Below are 19,444 nucleotides of genomic sequence, written 5' to 3'. Positions count from 1 at the left end.
AACTTGCATCACAAGGATAGACCCATGTTTCATGAAATAATAGTCTAATGAAACTTATACACTATACCATATAAGGTTTACTTTATTGAACATTGAAACACAAAAAAAGAGAGTATAACATACATCTTTAAAACAAGGTAACACTAATTTAATAATAATGAATAAAAATAAATAAGCATGTAAAACAACAATGATAATGTGCTAGAGCTAATTACTATTACAAACCAGAAATAGCTATAATGCAAATAGATTTGTGTCTAAGGTAAATAATTAGCAAAAGAATACCAATTCCACATAACCTCTTATAATAGAAACAATGTAAAACAAGTATTCAAAATCAACAATGCAAACAAATCATAATCAAATTACACAAGACAAGACAAGATGTATTCTAGAAAAAACTTTTTAAGAGAAACCCAAGCTCCAAAAGCACCCACTCGACTCAATATATTATCTTGAGATAAAAATTATAAGATATTCAAAAAATCTCTATGCAACACCTTTGAAGTATCAAACAAATTAATCACACAACTCCATGTCAACAAAAAACTTAGAACAATGTAGCCATAGTTCCCAATCGATATTTCTGATAATAATACATGTAATCAATAAGATGCTCAATTCAACTAACTCAAACAACTACCACACCTCAAAATCACAAGCTTATTTAACCACGTGTTCTCAAAATCAAATATTTTATTCAAAATTTTTAAATCTTGAGATGAAAATCCCATGTGACTCCCACATCAAATGTTTATTACTACCCCATACAAAATATTCCGATTTGCAGAAGTGCCTATTGCATGTGGTATCTACATTTTTACCTATGTCTTCAAATGGGACATAATTATTTATTTATATTAGTACATCATAGAAATGTACAACACAAAATGCCACAACTAAGATACCTCCATCATAGGTACAACAATCTTTTTTACCATATATATTATCCTATCCCTAAAATTTGTTATTAACAATTCATAATTGAAGACATACACATTAACTTTCTTTATGGGTATTAAGTAATTTACAGAGGAGGCTCACCATCCATTCCTTTCAGAATCTTATATCTAGGATAACGAAGGATGATCGAATGAAAATTCAAAATTTCATTGTTACAAATGAAACATGCCATTAGGTAATAAAGATACACATCATCCAAGAACAATAAATATATTAGTGTGACTGTGATATATTGCTTAACTTGTTTCTTATCAGGTTCATTCACACACACTTGTGTCATTTGCTTTGTCTCAAATAACAAGATCAATAAAACTGTCATGATTTTAATATGTTCTATAGTTTCACACTTGTCATTATAATCATACTTTCTTCATTATATATTGTACTAATTTTATTTTGCATCTTATGAATTATCTAGCTTTATAGAATTTATATTACTTTTCATTTGCATGGAAATTTTTTAGTTATTGATGATCCTTACATTACTACAAATTGGTCACAAACTCTTTCATGGTCTTACAACTCTAAATCTAAATCTAAATTCCATTCCTTTTTAGAGAGTTTCAGTGAAAAAGAAAAAAATCATGAAGAAAGCTCAAAAACTTATAAATCCATATATGACATGATAGGGTTTGACGTTTTTTTAATAATTATTTTACAGAAAATTGAGGTCAAAGTTTTGTATGATCATATATATATTTGCATATTTTAAATGGACATGTACACCATACAATCACCATACCGTCATATTCCATCACTATGGAATCAATAGTGAAAAATTTACAAGTTGAAATACAAAAGGTTGGGGAATTTATTCTCTAAAGCAAGATGCAAGATTTAGAGAACTAAAGGATGTAAAATTGGCAATATTATAAGAATAAATGAACAACAGATACGAACCCTCTACAATTATATGTATCAGCTTGATTTGCCAAATTATGCTCGCAAACTCAAATTTTGCCCATTTCCTGTTTGCAGAGGTAATTGCAAGATGATTATGATATATCTTCCAAACTAGTCTTCATTCCAATGGGGCCCTATCATATGACACGCATAAGAGCGTTATGAAATTGCTACATTGTAAAGACTATTTTTCCTTCATCGTACATTGTAAATTAAAAAACACAATACCCTAGCAAATATAATTTGAAAAATCTAAATTTCATTCTTGAATTTCTTTTAAGTCCAAAATTTCTTGAATTTGGGTTTTTATGACGTGAACAGAAAAATGTTGATTAAGCTCTATCACAAAGTTTTTTTTTCAAGCAAAGTGTTCAATCAACATACCACTTACAACATTCTCTTAGGACCTGTTTATCAAATTAGATATTCTTTTAGATAATATCTTATTGTAGATTCCTTAATTTTATATGCTCATACAAATGCATTAGAGTGGCGAAGATCCCAAAATATAAATGTATACAGGAAAATGTAAAATGATTTAAAAAAATGAATTCTCTCTTTAACACACATGGCCAGAGAAAAATATTTCCAAGACCAAGGAATCAGGGAAGACGCACGCCACAAAGCCACAGAAGCAACATACTACGAATTTTTATGCAATTGACCTCTTGATATATAATGTAAACTGAATAATTTGCTCTTTGTCAATTAGCAGGCCCACCATTGTTTAGACCGAGAGGAATCTTCTTGCATTTCTGTAGTTCTAAAGTCACCTTCAGAAAAATATGACAATCTGTCAGTTGAAAAAAGTGGACATTTTACAAGTATGCATAAAGCAATATTGAAATTGCCAAAACACAATAGAATGGTTAAGAAAAGTGAATGCTACTAAATAATGAAGGCCAAAAAACAGTACCATTTGAAAGCATTGCTGATACTAATTTTTGAGGGACATGCCCCAGGCTCTAAAGAGACCCTTGCGGAGGAAAAATGTTTGAATGAGATAAAGAAAGGACGTGATGTGTTGATGTCTATGCAGCTTCAATGAAAAATCTTTGAGCAATACGAGACGTGGGAGGGTGAGAAACCATATAATTGTGTGGAAATTGGATGATCCTTTTATGATATAGCCTTGGAAAAGTCGAAGCAGGATTTCAAGCTAAAAGCATTAATTAATGTTGATTACAGAGCTACTAAGCATAGTGGAAGATTGAAGTGAAGATTGGCAAATTATCTGGACAACTTACAAGTTTACATAAAATATAATAGAGAGCTCACAAATAGGCAATGTTAGCTATTACACTAATTAACAGCGAACTTTGAAAATCATAAGCATTTTGGTTATTATGCATTTCTATAGACATCTAAAATTTGCAAGGGTGTGGTTTGTTCCAATTTGGAAGGATTTTGATATTAACAATTCTCGGTATTCTGATTTTGAATAATTTGTTGATGCTAATTGAGTGTAAATGCCACGCTTTCTATTTTCTTGGGCTTATGCTATTTCAATTAATATAATTGGTACGTTTGCATTAGCCAAATAATGGTTTCAAGGGATTTAGAACAAAAAGAAAGATGAAAATAATTCTCAATGTGTTGTACTATCTTTCTTAGGTCAAATGAAATGTCTTTGTAGTAGCAACAAAGAAAATTTCCTAGTTACTAAGCTTTGTTACATCAAGTTGTGCAATAATAAATCTCATTATTTGTTGCTATGTTGCTATTAATGTGATTTGAATCAGCTAAGATGCAAATCTTTTTGAGGGTCTCTTTATGACTATACACACATGTTTGTGTCTCATGGATTAGTTTATTTAACTACAAGGATTTTGCTACCTTACCACTTCTATAGTTACATCTTTTCTCATGTCCCGTTTTTTGAACAGGAGTCATTGGAAGACCTTCAGCGCTAGCCTATCCTCATTTCCCATTAACAAACGGAAAAGAGCAAGGTAAATGCATTATAAGTTGGGCCTGGTAAATTTATACTCGAAGGACCAACCTATTAAAATATAATTTTATTTAATTAAAAGCATCTTTAAACACATAATTATGACAAGAATATTCTTAAATAGTTTCAAAGGAACTTATTAAGCACGGGCTTGATTTGTAAAGGTTTAAAAGGAGGGTGTCTACTGTCTAGTTTTTAGATTAAGAGTTGTGCTCATATGTCATGTCTCCAACACTTCAGCATTCTGAAATCAGTAAAATCAATGACAAAGTGCTTTCTAGCACTAATTTAATTTTAATTGATATTTTGATAATAATATTAAAATTTAAATATTTAAACAAATAATAACATTTTTGCTTTGTTGGGCTGACTTATTAGCAAGGTTTTGTCATCAATAAATAATGATAAGTTTGAACTCTTTGGGGCCTAAAGGTTTTGGACCTATGTTCCCCCAAGTTTCTGGGATGGGGACAAGTTTTGAAGAACGCCAATTTTTTTGGTGATTTTGTGGACAGGGGGATAGCAAATGGGGACAGCTATATATATATATATATATATATATATATATGGGGCAATTTTAAAATATACACTAAAAATTGCAAATATAAATGTCATTCATATGAAACTAGGCACAAAGCATGTCATTTAAACATTATAGAACCTTAACATACACCATTTGAATGCCATCTAGGAAATAATAACTGATTTCAGTACTTAATTATCAATATGCATATCAATATGTGAACAAAAATATTTAAATATAGTTTAACAGTGAACAGTATCAAAAAATTTGGAAATCTAAATATGTCCAAAGGCTAGAGGGCTGCCATAAAGTTTCATCATCATGTTCAAGTTCAACAAAGAAAACAGAATATAGAAAAATGAAGCAGACTGCTGCTCAAGCTCTTGGAAGCAAAAAAAATCACCTCTTCTTGCAAAATGAAAACCCCCGCCAGCTACAACACACTCCAACTTCACAGACAAAACCAAACAAATGACAAAACAACCACAATGTGGTCTTTTTTGACCTTTTAGGGCATTTGAAGAGGCAGAGCCCAGTGGACGACCAAGTACGGACAAACAAAATAAAGTTTTTTGTTTTTAAATTTTTTTTAAGCTTCACAAAAAAACCGGGGATGGCTGACTGTCCTCAGTACAGTTAGGGGACTTCTAGATGTCCCTTTTCCGTACCAGGGACAACCAACAGTCCTCTTTTTTTCTCCCTGAAGTCCCCAAGTAGTAGGGATGTCCCCTGCATTTTTTGCCTAATTGGGGACGGCAGGGGGACGTCCCATACCCATTCCCCCATTTTTGGAATGTCCCTGTCTCGAAAACCTTGGCTTTTCAGGTGGGGACACGTCCCTGGGGTACATAGTTTTGGACATTTTTCATGGTGCCATATGCACATGCCAAAACCCCTGCTGTATGCACAAGGAGGTTAGGATAAAAAAGCCCAACTCTCCATAAATCTTCACCATACTTAGCTTTCTTTTAGATTTATCATTCAACTCTTATTTGCAGTTCTGAGTGAACATAGGCGACATCATTTCTTGTGCTGGCACACCAAAGGGATTGTAAATGGTAAGGTTAAGGCCACCAATGCCATACAACACTTCCACAATTGATCATGATCGTTGTTGACAACCAAATCGGATATCACAGATCTCTATTTGGGCAAGCATATTATCTGCAGGCAGAATTCTTGGAGGGGTGGAATCATCATGTGTAGGAGGAAATCAGTAAGTTCAGGAAGCAACAAGCTGATGTATTCCAGTGATAAGGGGCAAAGAGGGTCGCATGCCTCAATGTGTTTGTGAGTGCAATCTATCTAGTTTAGTGGGTGTAACCTTGGAAAATCTTAAACCCTAGAGGGAGACACAACAAACAACCACTAAGGAATTGACTTGAGATAGTAATCATCACAGTTTGCAAACTCTCCAAGTACTACCAGTCCCCAATTGCTGAATAATCTCTATGTTTTAGGCTGGATGAGTACTACAAGTTTAACTCTCATGTTTTTATAAACACAAAAAACCATGGGTAAAAATGTCAATCCAAGTAAAACGTTGGTTAAAATGTGCTTTTCACATGCTGTTTTTGCTATAAAACCATGCATTTTCTCTTTCAAGATGTCAATTTTTAATTTAATGCATTTTGTAATTGAATTTTACAAAACAAATATGTTTCTTTAAGAGATTTTCATTTTTAGTTCTTTCTAAATTGCTGAATTTTCGCCAAGTTTTTGTCGAGTTTTCATCGAGTGTTCTCTAAGTTGAAATTTTTGGGCTTGCCAAGTACTTTGTGTCCAAGCCTACAAACTATTGTCATCATCATTTCCACAAAGCTGCCATATACAGAGTTTTACTATAGTTTTACTATACTCTTAGACCTTGATGAAATGTGAACTAATTATTGTAATTTTTGGTTATTGATATGATATGTAATGCTCAAACTTCATTTTTTCATGGTTAAGTATTATATTCAGCTCAAAATGCTATTTTATTTTTCTTGGTAATAAGTTTATCTTATTAATAATTAATAAGTGATTTCATTATTCAAAGAAAACCCTAGCTAAAACTGTTTAGACCAGTGGCCATTAGCCATTGAAGCACAACAAAAATCCCCCACCCAGAGACGATTAACAGTCATGACCACCAATTACAGTGGTGTTGCATAATAAGATTTTTAAACAACGAAATTGGACATTCCCCATGCTAACCCCAAAAAGTAGACTGAGCATTCCCAACCAGTCACAGATAAACAAAGACATTAACAAGAAGAACCAGAATGCGTTGTGTGCAGCCAAAAACCCTTGTAGCAGCACAAAAATTAACCCATTCAGAGTAAAAGCATTGCGGTTGAGAGACTTCCATTGTAACATCCAATTTTCCTACCCCTTAATTTCCTTATATTTTGTAAATCGATAATGTTCCCTTGTCCAAGCCTATGAGATTTGGGTCTGATTTGGGTCTGATTCCCTTGTTTATAAAAGACTTCTTTCTACTGAATGTCTTTATGTAAAGTATAATATCGTCATAATTGTTTATAAGATGTATCTCAATTATACACCAGCAAAATTACCACTCAACGACTTGCTCAACACTCCCCATAGACCACATCTACATGGAATGTTTTTATTCCTTGTAATCATAGCATACTGACAAGAGTTGTTTCAGATTACAATTTCATAAGTAGATGTCTATGATTTATTCATTAACTTAGACTATTAATTACTCCCTTCTTACTGACTTGTCTTTAGGAGACACATCTATGTTTTATTCATTAACTAGACTATTAATCAATCCCTTCTAAGTTCTTACTGAATCGTCTTTAGGAGACACATTCTTTCTACATAAATGTCTATCAATTGATCCACACATTATCTTCCATTGTGTTTGGTTTATACTTCAGGTAAAAGTGATTACAGATCAAAGTTATTGATTAATTCTGCTAGCAACATGATGATATAATCTGTAATCATATTGGGATCATTGTTTCTGCTGACGTGATCGTTCTCTTCATTCATTGATTGACCACCTGGAAATGATATATTATGACTCTCTATTGTCTAAAGACTGATTATCCATGGCCGTCCTTCCATAGATTTACCATCAGCTTTCTTGGGGTTCAATGATTTTGTTCCTCCTTGTTTTTATACAGATGAACATTTGGACGCATGTTGTTGAACCATTCCCCATTGACTGGATTTTTATCAGTATTGTAGTTTCCACTGATTATTACCTTCGCCACTGGTATCTTTAGTTCTTGAGGTCTTTTCCACTGGATATATTGATGTGGTTTAATGCTTTTGATAGTAGTTTGCTTTCCCTTGGAAATTAAACCTCCTTGTGTGCTTGGTCCATATATCTCCCTGTATGTTTTCTGTTATCAATTGATGGTCTAGTAACATCCAAATATCTTACAGAAGGCTACCCATCTTGTTCCATGTAATTTCTGACAGTATATTTGCTACCGCTGAATTGTTTGGATATCTCTTTTCCTCTATTCCATATTTCTCCCTTACTTATAGTCCACTTGATGAGAGATTGTGACTATTCAAATTAGGTTGCAATCTTTGGTTCCTTAAATAATATATTTATTATAATTGTTTGATTTATAATTATAATATATTTGATTAAGATTATAGTTTATATATTTTGATAATTATATTAATTACACTATAAACATATGATATCATTAAATTGATCAATATATATTATATGTCATTAGTTTCTTATTATTATATTAATAATATTTAATAATAAATTATATTGTAATTTATTATTATTCATTCTATTATTAATTTATTTATTATAAAATCTTTTAAATATGGGGACATGATAAAATCGAAATAAGCAATCTACATAATCACATCCATGGGATTAACACTTATAACAGATTAACTGATTCTTAACTCCCAACTGAAGATTTACTTCCTTTGTAAATTACATATAAAAACAAATAATTTACAACGTGAGAGTGAACATTAACTGAAACATTAACTATCACTTCATATAATTGCGAGTGAATGTAACTATCTCGGCCATGCTTGGCCATCCTTGATGATTCTTGGTGTAGCTGACCATCCTCCATTGTTCTTGCAGGATGATATAAGCAATAATTTTCTTAGCCTTTAAAAAGGTTTTCTATGGATGAAAATAAGAATAAGACATGACTTTTAAGAATTTTAAATAGTATACTACAAGGGGGTATGTCCCCTTGTCCCAGAGACATATAGACTCAATGTCTCAGTATAGAGGGCATATGAATGTACAAATTTCCCTCTTTATCACAATATGTAACCTCCCTTGATTGAGATACTAAGAAAAAAATGCAAATCATGGCTCTATGCAAGGACAACATGATAAATTCTAAATCATATGTGATGGTTGGCATGAATAATCTGGTTGATAGGATCACCGAAATAATATTAGTATTGGTGTAAATAAGTATCTACTTATTACAATTACTTAAGTTTACTTAGGTTAATGCATTATTTAATTATTTTGCATTATTTTATTATTTTTATTTGTGACACACTTAGGAGTTTGCGCACCTTTGTGAGTTGTCATGTAGACAACACAGGAGTATGCAACTCTATTTTAGCACATGGTGTCTACAACACTGTTTTGTGTGTCACACCCTTGTAGGCTTATCCTCACATCACCGCACTTACTTCTGTGCTTAATGGAGAATAACCCATATCTGGTGGACATGTGCTTGGTTGTATGACACATCATGGTGCTGATTACGAGGCATTCTAGATGTATCTCAGAGGCCTTTATATACAAGCACTCCTAGTGTACTTTTACATTACATTGCACATCGCATGAATTATGGCATATTGATTACATTGTCATTCTGATCATACTCTCTCTCTTTGGTCTACTGTGTGCTTGTGTTTGAGTTCTTAGTTCTTGGGTGAATTTTTCCCTTAGGCAAATTCTTACATGGTATCAGAGCAACTTGGAGACTTTCTCATCACATAGTCGTTCGAGACCATGCTTGCTTCATCACCTTAGCCTGAATCCGGAGTGCTGCAGAAATTGGGAGTGTCCAGAGCCAGATCTGACCTCACCATTGCGTCCGGAACGCTGAACCGGTGAAAATCGACTATAAACTCGGCTACCTCGGCCCAAAGTCGACCGTGAGGCGAAATTTTTTTGCAAATCGGAACCCGGAGGCCTTGATTTGCAGTATGGGTATGATCTTTTTTGCAGATCTAATTAATTAATTTTCGGATCTGCAGTTTTTCATTTCTCTGTATTTATTTTCCGTCAGTTTATTAGCGGACATTCAGAGAATTTTTTTTAGTAGACCCGGACAGTGACACCCCGGATCTGCCAATTTGGAGTGTTATTGTACTTAATCGCAGGATTATTAAATCCGCGGCCATATAGCGACCGTACCGTACAAATCTGAGGACTTCGCAGCAGGCATCCAAATCACCAGAAACACATTCTCGATGACAACCATCTACCCGATGGCAAGCCTTCAAATCCGGGCGCTCTTTGTTTGAGTGTATGCCGACTTACGCATAAAAAGTGCACACTCTCCCTATCTGCAGACAATGTGGGACTAATTCCCATATACCGGCGACAACTTTGGACATTTCCGGCGTGAAGTTCAGAAAACCGGCGTCGTTTTTCAATTTCCGCCTATGAATTACGGCATCAATTTCTACTTTCCCGGCATAGGCGTAAGGAGTATCCGGTAACCCGCGCTTCAAAATTTCGACGTCGTGTCCCTATTATCGACTGCAGATTCGGCAGCATTTCACGGTTTTCGGGGATCGTTGTGAAGATCTTCGACAGCGACATCTGAGGTTTCTTGCGCTTAGACCCCAACAACATTCGACAGCTACTGAATTTTCGGCACTGGGTACGACCTCGGACAGGGAATATTCCGACATCTCGGTGCTAAGATCCCCGAGCAACTGTGATTTTTGGCGCATTGAAAAGCGTTTTACTCTCCCGCCCATTCATTGAAGACACTCTGCCACGCATCAGCTACAAAAGGTCACCTGGCAGATTTTAACTATTCTTCCCTACAACGAACGAACATGTGGACTGTACCTTGTTTCGCCACGTGTACCAATTGACTCGTGGGTATTTTTTGCCACGTGTACCGCATAGGACACGTCAGAAACCTGCCAACTCAATGCAGCCCGTATTGCCACGTCATCCACGTGGACAACCGGCCTTTTGCCACGTCAGTGTACACAATCTTGACACGTGTCCCATCCATACAGTACGGACACCGAATCAGCTTGCCACGTCACCCAAGGGTTCGAATTTTTTGCTGACGTCATCTTTATCTGTGATTAAAATTGACGGCCGTTTGACTGTCATTTCCAGGCGATTTATAACTGCGTTGACCGTTTGATTGTCAAATTTAGACTCGCAGTTTTTCTCCAGACCCCTCTCTAGATTGCTTTTCAGTTTGGTAACCTGACTTTGCGTGCTGATAACTTGGACATCCGGACTCCGATTCAGGTGCAATTTTTTTTGAAATCAGGTAGAATTTCCTGAATTTTCTAGTGGTGGTGTTGTTTTCTGGTTTTGGTGCACAGATTTTGCAAAAATTACATTTTTTGGCGATTGTACCTGCATAATCCTGCATTTTGCAACTTTAGAAGCTCCATACGGGCACATCTGGTCACTTTTTCAGGCTCTATTTTTTTTGAAAGTGTGTATTTTTTCGTCTACTTTTTAGATCTGAAGTCAAATTTTAGGGCTGTGTGGACCAATTTCTCACTTTAAGAATTAGGCCTTCTTTGTCATTGTAAAGCTTTGGTTCTTTTTCAAAATTGTTGTAAAACTAAGCTACAGTGCTTAAGTGACAGATTTCAGCCTTATAAGGCAGTTGTAAAAGCAAAATCAGAAAGTTCACTTTGTTCATTTTGACAAGTGGCCCATTGTAAACGCACTACTTATAAAGTGTCAATAGCATCTTTTTTGGGGGGGTCTTTTGATTGAGTGAAAAGGGGGGGGTGTGTACTGTGTTTTTTGTGTCTCTCTATTTTGTGCTCTTTCATTTCTGTATCATGGGTTTTAAATGTCCTCCTCTAACTTCACGCAACTATTCTACATGGAAAGATATTGCATGGAGTAGATTAATGGAAAAAGGATATAGTCTTTATGTTGATGGTACAATTACCAAACCTACTGATGCTAAAGAACTCATTGATTGGCAAAATCAAGACTGACAAGCTTTAGGTGTTATTAGGAGTTGCGTACATGGAGATCTTCTCTTTCACATTAAAAATTGTTTAGAATTTAAAGAAGCTTGGGATAAACTTGAACAGTTGTATAGTAAAGTGGATGAAGAAAAGGGATTTCAGATTGAAGATGATCTACTTCTCTTGGATCCTAAGAATTATGACAAAATTCAGGATTACATTATCAAAGTCAATGAGCATAGGGCACTTCTTAAAGATTGTGGAAATCCCATGAAGGATGATAGGTTGATTCATCACATCCTGAAGAAGCTACCTTCTGAGTACGCCAACTTTGTTTTGAGTTTTAATACTCATAGGTTGACCATGGGATTTGCTTACCAGAAGCCTTCCTTTGAAGGATTTGCAGACCTGTTGATTGTTGAACAGTCTCACTTGGTGGATTTTGGACTTCTCAAGTCATCTAAGATCAAAGCCTTGGTGGCTAGTGATGATCAGAAATCTAGTCAAGGGGGGAAAAACAAGAAGAAGAAGCAGTGGAAGCAGAAAACACAATCTGAGACACAACAATCCTACTCTCAACAAGGCGGTTCTTCTTCAAATAAGAAGGGAAGTAATGAAAAGAAGGACAAGCTCTTTTGTGCATACTGCAAAAAGCCAAATCATGACGAGCATCATTGCAAGACAAAAAGAATCGATGAGTTAGAAAATCTACTCAAGAAGAACAAGATTCAAGTGCCAGGTACTTCCAAGGATTCTACTCCAACCTCTTCAAAAGGTAAAGGTCAAGCACTTATGGAAAACACAAGTTCTTTGGAATGGATAGTTGACTCAGGTGCTTCTTACCACATGGGTTCTTCAAGGGAAGACTTTTCTTCATTGAAGCAGTCAAAGGTACCACACATCTTCGTGGGAGATGATGCTAAGATGGAAGTTGAAGGGAAAGGACATGTAGAAATGGAAAATGTGGAATTCAAAGATGTTCTCTACGTTCCAAATCTAAGCTCCAATCTCCTATCAGTTTACCAAATCACTCACCTTGGAGATGGTCATAAGGTTGAGTTCCTTCCAGATTCAATGATGGTGCGAAGTCTCAAAGATGATTCCTTGGTAGCAGTGGGGAAAGTCAATGATGACAAGAGGCTTTATTCCTTCTCCCACTTTGTGCCTAAGAATTCTTCTCAAGCCTTGTTAACTCACTCACATTCAAACATCAACTTATGGCATGAGCGGTTTGGTCACCTTGACTTCCGCTCTCTTCAGCAACTTTTCTCTAAACATATGGTCAAAGGTCTACCTAATATCACCATTTCTAAGGGAGAGTGTTCATCTTGTTCAGTGGATATGAATCTCAAGGAGAAGTATGATAAAGGGAAGTCTTCTCGAGCTCCAGTTGTTCTTCAGCTAGTTCACATGGTATTAGCAGGACCCTTTGTAGTGACTTCAATTAGCCAAAGTCGCTACATACTCACATTTGTTGATGACTTTTCGAGATTCACTTGGGTCTTCTTCCTTCATCATAAGAATGAATTGGTTCATAAGCTTCAAGAATTCAAGACTCATGTTCAACCCAAGTCAAGGAAAGCCATCAAAGTACTAAGGGTGGACAATGAGAACAAATATGTTGACAGAAGACTTAAGAACTTTTGCAGAATTGAGGGGATTGATCTTTAGAACTCACCAGCATTCAGTCCGCACAAGACAGATGTTGCAACAATGAGGATTAGGACTCTCAAGACCATGGCAAGTTGCATGATAAAGGCCAAGTCTCTCGATCCTACACTTGAAGTTGAAGCCATTAGCAGTGCTACTCACATACTTAATAGGTCTCCTCATCTAGCCTTAGATGGCAAGACTTCTTTTCAGGCATGGTGCGGCAGAAAATCGGTTGTGAGTCACCTAAGACTCTTCGGTTGTCCAACATGGGCAAACCTATCTTCCAGGAGTTGCAAGGCACCAACACCTCGGCCTTGTACCTTTATCGGTTATGAAGACAATGTGAAGGGTTACAAACTGATGGATCCAGAGACTCATGAGATTTTTGTGGAGAAGGATGTTCACTTTGAGGAAAGTTCTCCCAGCTTATCCTCTACTCCTCTCCGCACTTCATACATAGTGGAAACTGATAGTGACACTAGCGATAGTGCTTCAACAGGTTCAGACACGTGGGGTTCTATTGACAGTTACAATGAGAAGTCACATCAGTCTAGTCCACATGCTTATATTGCCATAGTGAAAGGTCCATCTCGTCTTCCAGCTCCAGCTTCACTTGACTTGGGAGACAGACTTGAGGACTTACATCTTCTCATTGATGATGATTCTTCTACAGTTGTTGCGAGGGCTCACTCTGACCCTCATGTCCATTCTCTACATGATCAATCTTTGTAGGTTGGCGTGATTGTGGATCCTTATGAACAACAATTAGTTGAGGTCTCTTTGTCAGTTGAGGAGACAGATGGTTCAGTGGAACAAGTTCAACAGACATCCTTGACAGATCTGCATTCATTCTTTTTAGCACAGTTGGAAGGGGTGAACTTCAGCATCAGCACAGGGATACTTGAGCAGGTTTCAGGGCCAACACACATCTTTAGGAGTGTACCTTTGCCTTTGTTTCTTCCTAAGGGGAGGAACACCATTCTGCATTCTTGGATCAGCTTCTTCATCGGAGCGGCTTTCACTTGTTGGCATTCTTCTTTTGGGGGGGAGCCTATTTTGTCTCTCTTCCTTCTCTCATTCTCTTATGTATATACTAGATGTATGTCATAATGGCGGGGTCTTGATTACTCCATCCATCAATGCATCCTTACTTCTCTCTTTTTGGGGGAGGGTTTTTCCCATGAGGTTTTCCCTCTTTCCCTGCTTTATGGGAGATTTGCATTTTCATTATGTACATGGGTACCTAATATGGCCTAGTAGCCGGGACCCATCTTGCATCTTCATCCTAGTTCGTAAGCTTAAGGGCATTCCCCTAAGTTGCACTTAAGGGGGGGTGTTGGTGTAAATAAGTATATACTTATTACACTTACTTAAGTTTACTTAGGTTAATGCATTATTTAATTATTTTGCATTATTCTATTATTTTTATTTGTGAGACACTTAGGAGTTTGCGCACCTTTGTGAGTTGTCATGTAGACAACACAGGAGTATGCAACTCTATTTTAGCACATGGTGTCTACAACACTGTTTTGCATGTCACACCCTTGTAGGCTTATCCTCACATCACCGCACTTACTTCCGTGCTTAATGGAGGATAACCCATATTTGGTGGACATGTGCTTGGTTGTATGACACATCATGGTGCTGATTACGAGGCATTCTAGATGTATCTCAGAGGCCTTTATATACAGGCACTCCTAGTGTACTTTTACATTACATTGCACATTGCATGAATTATGGCATATTGACTACATTGTCATTCTGATCATACTCTCTCTCTTTGGTCTAATGTGTGCTTGTGTTTGAGTTCTTAGTTCCTGGGTGAATTTTTCCCTTAGGCAAATTCTTACAATTACATAGATGCACAATGATTTGTTATCAACTGAAAAGAAGCTTTTACAAATGATAGACCATTTCATAAAATTGTATGATTCATATGCTAGGAAACAAATATGAAATAAGTACAAGTCCGCTATGGAATACATGAGCATTGTTTGGAAAACAACCTAACAGAACCGTGATATAGTAAGAATATGTTATTCTTGGGCTCCAACCACAAGCTCCAGGGTCTGGTTTAATGGCCACTAGCAGAATATGATTATTGTGATATGAATTTTTAGCGGAAAGGTATGGTCTGCAAGTGAGATTTGAGAAAAAAGAGCTCGCCCTTGAGTGGCTGCCAATTTCCATAATATAGGGCTGTGCTCAGTTACAAAGGAATCAAGCCTGGGCAAGGAGTTACGTGTGGGGGAGGAAATGCAAGGTGACACATCATACGCTTGAATTGTTGCCAAAAATCAATAGCCAAGGGGGCCGAAATACTAAGAGTTTAAGGGACTACTAGACTTAATGAGATAATTTAATTCCTTAGCAATTTTCCTAATCCCAACCTATTATAGATAATATTCATATTATCTAAGCATAGTTGTATGTGATGTTATACACACACACACATATAAACATGTACATATGCGGTAAATGATAAAATTGAGTACACATGTATGTATAGGTGTATTAAAGTACACACGTGTACATGTGTTAGTCTTGATTGTTTGCATGCATACATATGTATGTATAATGATTGTGTACAATTATACCTAGGTATCATGGATACTATCTATAACAAGGCATAATTTGCCAACAAATGGAGCAGATTCTCCGAGTGGAATACAATAACAATCTTACTCTCTTTTATTTGTTATGTGAAATATATACATGTATTAGTGACCTAGTTAGCAAATGGTGGACACTTTGGCATTGTCTAGTTTGTCCTAGTCTGCTTTCCCTTGACTATGGTGGTTTAGACTCATACTTGTTAGCTCGGTGGTAGGTTGGTGCGCTTGTTCCCTATTCCCTCTTTGCCAATGCTATCCCCCCTTCGCCGCGCTCCTGAAATAACATGGTGAAAGCATACTTCCACATCATTCAAATGAAATTTAGTTATCATAACTAATAACCATATTAACTAACCATTTCCAATTCATATAAAAGCATAACAATTAACCAACATCTTCTATTCCACATGTAACACAACGAATAACCAATATTTATATTCATATGAAATCAAGGGTGAGTAACTAATTTAAACAACCATTTCTAATTAGCTTGAATATCAATGGCTAAAATAGAATTTATAAAATCAACAAGATGGGGAATGTAACATCCATCGTTTTTAGTGCCGTCCCTAGGCCACTACGCTAGCAATGCATTTAGTTTTTCTTTTGTAAAGTCCTCACCACCTTCACCTTCCTCCTTACTTTTTTGGAGCTTCTCTTGTAGTCTAGCCTTGTCCTCTTTGGTTCATCCAAAATCACGCTTCATCCTTTGAATACCTTCATCCAAAAAAGCAGATCATGACCACCATCTTCAACGCCATCCAACCCTTCAAAGCCTTCCTCAATCTTTTGTTCTTGTGTCTCTCGTCAAAATGCCACACAAAGGGTATGTACTTTCTACCCTCAATCTTCTCAATGCCACTCTTCTTGTCCCCTAGATATATTCACAATCCTGGGATAGATTTCTCTAGAATCTTAAAAAACCCACCTAAAGCCTCTTTGGGAATAATGGTCTCCATAATCAACCTTATGATTGCTTTGTCCTCACCCACCTGTAATGCCTATGCCATAATCATGAAGTAAATATCCATGTTGTTTTTGTGCCTAGTTTCTACTTGATGAAACAATCCCCCCAACATAACCAAGACACTCTTTGTGAGCTTCTTGTCCACAAAGTTCAACATCTTGTCAATCCTTATCTTTGTGCTTTTCCCACGATAAGGGTTTTTCTGCTTGATGCAAGTGAGGGCAAACGATGTCTCCATCTCTACGAGCTCTTCACTAAGATGTAAAAATTGAACTGGAAATCCCACAACCAAGTTCTTAAAAGCTCTCAGATCAATCACTCATAATAACATGAGCACAAGTGGCTACTTGGCATTTACACCAAAGGTCAGATTAAAAAACACATCACTTCTTAGTTGCCACCAACATGCCGCATTAAATGGTTCTTGTTGTCACCAAAAGAAGGAAGAAATAATTACAGTGGATTTCCCGCATCCATCCCTAAATTTTGGAAATCATCCAAGTTGATTTCTTGCATGTTGAGTTAAAGCCCAGTTTGAGAGTTTGTTAACCTCCTTATTGCCTTGTCTACGAACATGTGTAAATTTGAAGTCCTCTAGTGAAGTCAATTGTTCAATAATTTGATCGATGTAGTTCTATAAGAGCCAAGCTTCCATGTCTCCTTTAATTATTGCATTCACAATAATTTGCGAGTCTCCTACATGAAGTTTGTTGACACCTAACTTCTTGGCTTTCCATATGGCTAGTAAAGCCGCTTCCACTTTAGCAACATTGTTTGTTCCATCCAACAATCATTTGCCCCACATGCAATAAGGTCTCCATTTGAATCTTGTATAATGAAGCCTACAACTAAAGGTCCAAAATTACCCTTAGAAGCTCCTCCAAAATTGCACTTCCACCACCCTTTAATGGATCTTTTCTAGACAATAGTCTCACCCACAACAACTGATGGATTAACCCATCCCAGCCCATTCACAGGCAGTTTGCAATGCTATTACCTTCATACCATTTAATACATTTTATTTTGTGTATGCTAAATTGGATTTGCTTAGGATTATAAGGGGAAAAACCCTAGGGCCATTACGTTGGTATCAGAGCAACAATCTTGCTAGTTTGTTGGGTTAAATTAGTGTGTGCAGTTGTAATGTCCCCATCTTTTTAGCAACTCAGTGAAGTTCTTAGCCTTTACGTTCTCCAAAGGCTAAGTGGAGAAATAAGAAATTGATTAAATTAATTTATTATAAAGTCATTAAATAAATTAAAATTAAAAGGTGATTTTATATTTAATTAATTTAATTAATTATTGTATTGTAAGGAGAAGCTTTTAGATAGTGTATTAATTATTGGAAAGGGGGAAGCCTCTAGTAATTTAATTTTCTAGAAGCACAATTAATTATTGTATTGCAAGGAAGAAGTTTCTAGAGAGTGCATTAATAATTGGAAGGGGGAAACTTCTAGTAAATGCAATTAATTGATATTTTATTTCCTTCTAGAAGGGTGAAAGAAAAGTATAAATAGAGGTGGGAGCTTCATTGTTTAGCATCCGATTATTGTGAATGGCATTTGATAAGAACTTGGATGTGAGTTATAGATTTGTTCTTGGCATTTGAGGACGTCTATCCTCTCTTGCGACATTCAAGACGTCATTCCCTTGGGGTTTGGCCTTTGGAATTCATTGTTATCAACTCATTAACAGGCAGCTCGAACGCATTTCCACCTACAGGCAGATTGGGTGTAATTAGTGAGTTCAAGAGTTTGTTATGTATTTGATTTTATGATGTTGGAGTAAATAGTGAGTTTGCTATGTATTTAATTTGATTAGTTTGAGAACTAATATTATTTCAGCAGTATTTCAATCTTCAGTATGCATAAATTCCTTCTTGTTCATGTTAAGTGGTTTCAAAATCTATGCAAAAACATTAGAATCTTTATCAGCAGTTGGTTCAGTTCTTGGGCATTTCCAGGGTGCTCAACACAGCAGTTGAGTAACAAAGACTCGAGAGCCCTAGAAAGAGAATGAAAGAAACCAGAAGCAACTTCACAAGCAAACAAATGCGAGATTTGAGGCCAAGGTAAGAAGAAAATGGCTGATCAGGATTATGACTTTAAGGCATTCCTAAAAGACAAGAACAAATGTTTCAGATTCTAATGGGATGATGCATAGCCTAACCAACATAGTCAATTATAGTAGACCCATGTCAAACAATGCTGGAGAAGGTAGCAATTTATATCAATATGGCACAAGAATCATATTTACAACAACCAAACACTGGCTGGATCAATTTTCAGACCTTGATTCATTACCCTGCCAAGAGCGGAGTCACCACAGGGATAAGATGAGAAAAATCAGCCTGAAAATGACTTCATGGCCATCATGGATGAGCATGCAAGGCTCGATCTAGATATTAGGAAGAAGATTTGACCAATAACACAATGTTAAAGCAAAAGAATCAAGGGGAGATAGGAGGCAGCCTATGCATCAATCTAATAGAGAACTACAACACGAGTAAATTGACACTTCCTACTTTTGATGGCTTTGGGAGTGTTATGACAATAGCTTTGGTTCAGAAACTAGATTTGTACTTTTTAGTCAGCCCTATGATAGAAGATGAGGCCATCATATTTTCCATTTTATAATTAGGTGGCATGGTTTATCAGTGGTAGCATCATGGTATGATAACTCAAGGGCTTAAGGCATATGAAGGCTCATTC

The 19,444-nt window shown here is 36.2% G+C and overlaps 1 protein-coding gene across 3 annotated transcripts in view; it reads right to left on the bottom strand.

Moving 5' to 3' along the window:
• Window positions 1–1,628: 1,628 nt before the first annotated feature.
• Window positions 1,629–19,444, bottom strand: part of LOC149538263 (uncharacterized) — a 151,858-nt gene continuing 134,042 nt past the window's right edge. The window contains exons 5-6 of one of the 3 annotated variants that reach the window (XM_089799629.1): window positions 2,532–2,639; window positions 1,629–2,000 (exon numbers count right to left, since the gene is read on the bottom strand). In XM_089799629.1, the coding sequence (XP_089655755.1) occupies window positions 2,571–2,639 (69 nt within the window). In that variant the 3' untranslated portion in view covers window positions 1,629–2,000; window positions 2,532–2,570. Of the gene's footprint in view, window positions 2,001–2,531; window positions 2,640–15,961; window positions 16,041–19,444 lie in introns of those variants that run through there. The other 2 variants (XM_089799630.1, XM_089799631.1) reach the window with 2 other exon arrangements.

The sequence above is a fragment of the Cupressus sempervirens genome, chromosome 9 (genome assembly GCF_028749045.1).
Source record: "Cupressus sempervirens isolate cs-2001-9-10 chromosome 9, ASM2874904v1, whole genome shotgun sequence".
Lineage (NCBI taxonomy): Eukaryota > Viridiplantae > Streptophyta > Pinopsida > Cupressales > Cupressaceae > Cupressus > Cupressus sempervirens.
This window is presented reverse-complemented; position numbering and strand designations above follow the sequence as displayed.